Source organism: Saccostrea cucullata, unplaced genomic scaffold, assembly GCF_032062105.1.
Source record: "Saccostrea cucullata isolate Sc308-1 unplaced genomic scaffold, CSIRO_AGI_Scuc_v1 ctg791, whole genome shotgun sequence".
Lineage (NCBI taxonomy): Eukaryota > Metazoa > Mollusca > Bivalvia > Ostreida > Ostreidae > Saccostrea > Saccostrea cuccullata.
The window spans coordinates 200,959-205,889 of NW_026927400.1; the positions used below are offsets into that span (position 1 = coordinate 200,959).

At 31.1% G+C, this 4,931-nt stretch overlaps 1 protein-coding gene across 1 annotated transcript; it reads right to left on the reverse strand.

Annotated features, from left to right (window-relative positions):
* Positions 1-455: 455 nt before the first annotated feature.
* LOC134274349 (olfactory receptor 51V1-like) lies at positions 456-1,743 on the reverse strand. The gene has a single exon (XM_062756625.1). It carries the CDS (start codon positions 1,741-1,743, stop codon positions 520-522), a length of 1,224 nt encoding a protein of 407 aa, XP_062612609.1. The 3' UTR covers positions 456-519.
* Between the last annotated feature and the right edge of the window lie 3,188 nt (positions 1,744-4,931).

Genomic DNA, 4,931 nt, shown 5'->3' on the forward strand with positions numbered 1-4,931 from the left:
CTATTTCCACAAAAAACATCTTTCAGTTGGGTTCTTTATGAAAATGGTAGTGATTACCTTTGCTGCGGAAAGTGTCCGATGCATGGTTAATTTGTGTCCGATGTACGGAAAAATAAACATACTAGTAAAAAACCAACTTCAAAAAGAATTATACAAACATTGAAGTGAAATTTCTCTAAAATTTATGTAAAATTACCAAATTGATAAAACTTAAGATAAATCCATAGTTTTGCAAACATCAACATGCATTTTATTATTTAACATTACGAAATTCTTTAAGAATAATATCAAGTGTAGATAATCAAATGCGTGTTGTGATTTATATTTAAGTTAATCAAATGTAAACACATTTTAATACGGTCTTTGAAAATTAAATAAACTTATAAATATATGTAATTTTTTTCAGCAAGATACTTTTTTTCATTTTTCATCAATGTAATTTTAAATGTGTAATTTTTGAAGAGCTCTGAAGTTTTCTTAAAATCGTTTTTGTTTAGTTTTCATTTGGAGGTGGCTGTATTAAGATAGATAATTATCAGAAGATTCAGTTTTGGTTCTCGTCAATTCTGTAACTACTTCCGTTTTAGATTTGCAAAGAAGAAAGAATCGACTGAACGATAAAAAGTATATAAAGGGATTTATAGCGTAGTTTGCAAGCATTGCGATTGTTCCTATTTGAAAGAGAATATGTGTTAACCCATCATTTGAATCCAGAACTTTGTACTCTATCAATAGTACTAATATATCGTTAATCAAGAAGGGCAACTGTCCAAAAATGTAGGTTAAGCAAATGAGATATACTTTGATTGTAAGTTCTGCAAAATGGCGTTTTTCAATGGCTCTCATAGATATTCTCGGGAGTTTTCTCAATTTAAACAATTTGTAGCAATGCAAGTAAAGCAACAAACCAAGAATGATCAAAATCAGCGGCACAGCAATGAAAGCGAAATAGTACACGACATAAAGGTAATCCGGACAAACTTTTATAAAAGATAAAGTAACTGCGTAAGAAATTGACATTAAGCTCATAACCAAAAGTAAAATCAGGGATATTTTAACCGCACGGGAGCTTGTATGAGAAGAATGGTAGTGAAGAGGATTAGTAATCAGAGAGTACCTCTCGTACGCCAAAAGAACTAGGTTACAACCCGTCCACATGAACGGGGTGTAATGCGCCCAGAAAAACAAAATGCATAGAGGAACGTTGAAATATAAATTGTACATAAGTGGAAATAGCAAGAACATACCCAAATAGACAGCGGCACTAGTCAAAAAGTCACTCACGGCCAGCAACAGGATACACATGTATGTTACGTCTTTCTGCTTGCGTCTATATAGTATGTTGATGAAGGTAGCAGTATTTCCTGTCAAGGAAATCAAAGTCAAAATGGTACATACACGAACTAGCCAACAGGAAGTGAAGTCAGTGATTGAACAGAAGGTGACAATCACCGGAGTTGTGGAGTTTGAAAAGTCCGGCAGCTGAGATGTTAAGTTTGAAAAGTCCGGCAGCTGAGATGTTAAGTTTGAAAAGTCCGGCAGCTGAGTTGTTGAATTTGAAAAATCCGGCAGCTGAGTTGTTGAATTTGAAAAATCCGGCAGCTGAGATATGAAGTTTGAAAAGTCCGGCAGCTGAGATGGGAAGTTTGAAAAGTCCGGCAACTGAGATGTAAAGTTTGAAAAGTCCGGCAACTGAGTTGTGGAGCTTGAAAAGTCTTGCAGCTGGGATGAGGAGTTCTCCATGATGCCCTGTATATAAAGCGTAACGGTTCTCTGTTGCATCAGTGTTACAGGCAATGTTCTCTAAAATGGAGGGTACAAATTTAAAAAAAAATGAAAAGAAACTATCTAACAAATATCAACTCGAAACATGTAGACATGTTTTAGAGAGAGAGAGAGAGAGAGAGAGAGAGAGAGAGAGAGAGAGAGAGAGAGAGAGAGAGAGAGAGAGAGAGAGAGAGAGAGAGAGAGTTTCAGCATTGATGTAAATAGACCAAAATCGTTTACCTTAGAGTCCGAGATAGATACTTTCTCCTACTGTGCTTTCGATTTACAAAGCTTGTGGATAATTCAGTAACCAATTTCAAACTGAAAAAGTAATTTCTATAGAATTACTTATACTTCTTAGATGACTTTTCTTACATTATGATGTTTATTTCACTAACTAAAAGCAGTCACTCCCAAATAAGATGATTGGATAAATTCACTCAAATATTTTTTTTTTTTCAATTTCAAAAGTGGTTACTGTAATTTATATGTTTAATGAAATTGAAATTCTAGAGGCATTGCTTTCAGCGGTAAAAAATTAAACAAGTATTATTTTCAGGAACATTAATACACACAAGAGGCAAAAAAATTTTTTTTTCCCTTCCGTTAGACAAAACGGTCTCATGCGTCCTCCAGGGTACGGAGAGGATAACATAACATAACAACATAACGTTAGACAAAACGTAGGCCTAGGAAAGAAAATGTAGAAAACGTTAGGTATTATGAATATACCATCTAAAGATTGATTTAAAAATGCATTTTTTGTTTTCTAATACCTGTTTATACTTTAAATCTCACTATTGTTTATGACCATATCTGACATCAAAATCTAAGCAACTGGGTCACAAAAAGACAGCAATGAGACGATATAAAACCATGGAAGCTAAAGGAAATGTATTTAAGAAAAAATAAAGGTCAACGTTTTGGACATGCATATGGAAATTATCAATTTAGAAAAAAAGTATTTTAAGGAAAATTTTATATTTTGTTTATGCATATTGAATTTATTTTACAAGTTCAAGATGATTTTAAATGAGTAAGATTCTTGGTATTTTTTTGTCTTTTTGTTTATCAAAATAAGTTTCAAAGTAATGGATTAAAAAATCAGGTAGAATTAGGTAGAATTTTGAACAGGCTAGAAAGTTTACAATCACATGACTCTTTTAACCCTACATACATTTATATTCTGTTATACGTTTGAAAGTCCACTAAGCTCGTTTTTGTAGAGAAGGTAAAAAAAATTGCATGATAAAGCGAAAGTTTCGCCCTAAAACGTGAAAGTTACGCGTCATATCCCGAAAATATTTTTTTTTTACCTACAAAACTGAGCTAAATCGGCTTTTTTATACGTGTACAATAAACCAGGTGAAACTTTTATTGGTTTCTTGATTGCATTACAAGTCACTTAAAATCACGAACTATTCCAACCATTCTCATAGTCATCTCGTTTAATGTCATGCAATATAGGTATTTATTGACCTTTCTCATCCATAATATGTAAAACATTCAAATATGAAAAAGATGTGGCAGTGTTTCCGGTGTCTTATATTTTACGTTCAAATCACATGTCAATTTTGTCTTAATATTTAAAGAAGAAATACATAAACACGAATAAAGTAGATTTCCTATGTGTGTAATTCATAAATGTGAAGTTGAGAAAGAATTATACCAGTTTTTAAAATGAAAAAGATCATGGAAAGGAAACACAAACAAATTTTTGGATAAAACATATTTTAAATTCGTTGTATTGTTTTGATCAAAATATTTTTAAAATGATATACTAGGAAGTTGTATAATCAATCATTTGAAACGGAGGAAATGTGTACTTTAATTTGATATTCAATTGTAATCTAGCTTATAACAATTAAAAAAAATATTTAAAAAATATCCATTAATGGAAGAGCATTAATTTTTTGTTCATGAAGTAAATCTTAATATAATGATATACTAAACCATTGTTCATGTTGAAAAGCAAAATCATCACAAACTACCAAAATAAAGTCATGACATCCACACAAATACCTTCTTTATTTTACTTCAAACTGTCATTCCAGCACAAGAATTCTAAATTTAGAACTAAATCGCTCAACCTCTTCTCATTTAAGAACTTAGAGAAAGCTTGATGATAGAGTTGTCTATCTTATCACAAGGTGTATTACATGTTTTATCATTTTCAATTTTACAATTTGCACCAAAAAATCCACCCAGTTAAGGGTGAAGCAAAGGTCAAAAGATTTTAAATAGTTTTTGATGCTATGTCAAGTTATGCACTTAGATGAGATGTAATCATTGATAAAATCAAACGACACAAGATAAATAAAATAAATACTATCAAAAAATTAATAATTCAAATGAATAAAATCAATACAAATAAAAAATTTGTATTCATGATCAATAACATAAAGATCGAATAAAAATCATTATATCAACATAATAATACTGTTTTTATACACAATACAAAGATGTTCATTATTTAACCATATACAGTGAAGATTTTTATTGGGAGATAACTTTAATACATCAATTATGTTTGTCTCGTAAAGACGCAGTACATAACCAAAAAGGGTGACGCTGTTTTACTCATGTGGTTATTATGTACATGAATCCCATAGGGTAACATGAAGATAGGTCCATAATAAGGGGATCGTAAGAACTAGGATTCCAAGTCGCAGTAGGTTCTGGCTCGAAAATTAATTTCTCAATGCTTTATGACCGTAAGTGTGGAGGACAGCTCTAAATTTGAAACTCTCCACCTGCAAATGGTGGTCTCTCAATATGTGTGAAAAATTTGGGACGATAAACAATCAATCAAACAAGCCATATAACATACATGTACATAATCATGTATATAGGAAACTATTTAGACTTTGGTGCAGAAAATGGTAAACTATCACTCGACAATGCTCAACGAACATTTAAAATTAAACTTTTTTTCAATATATATATGGTTATATTTATTTATATTTTATTATTCTAAGAAATTTCAAGAAGCTTTTAGAAAACTCGAAATCACAACATTTTACTAAAACCAAAAACATAAAAAATACGACATTTCAACGATTTATATAAACCTACTGTCCGCAATAGATAAAAGTTTAGGCTTTTTGACATCATTGAAAACTGTTAAGTTTTGAATAAAAATGAAACATAATCTTACGTCCATT

Coding starts and splice junctions, on each gene's coding strand:
- LOC134274349 (XM_062756625.1), bottom strand. CDS start 1,743: ATGGAGAACTCCTCATCCCAGCTGCAAGACTTTTCAAGCTCCACAACT.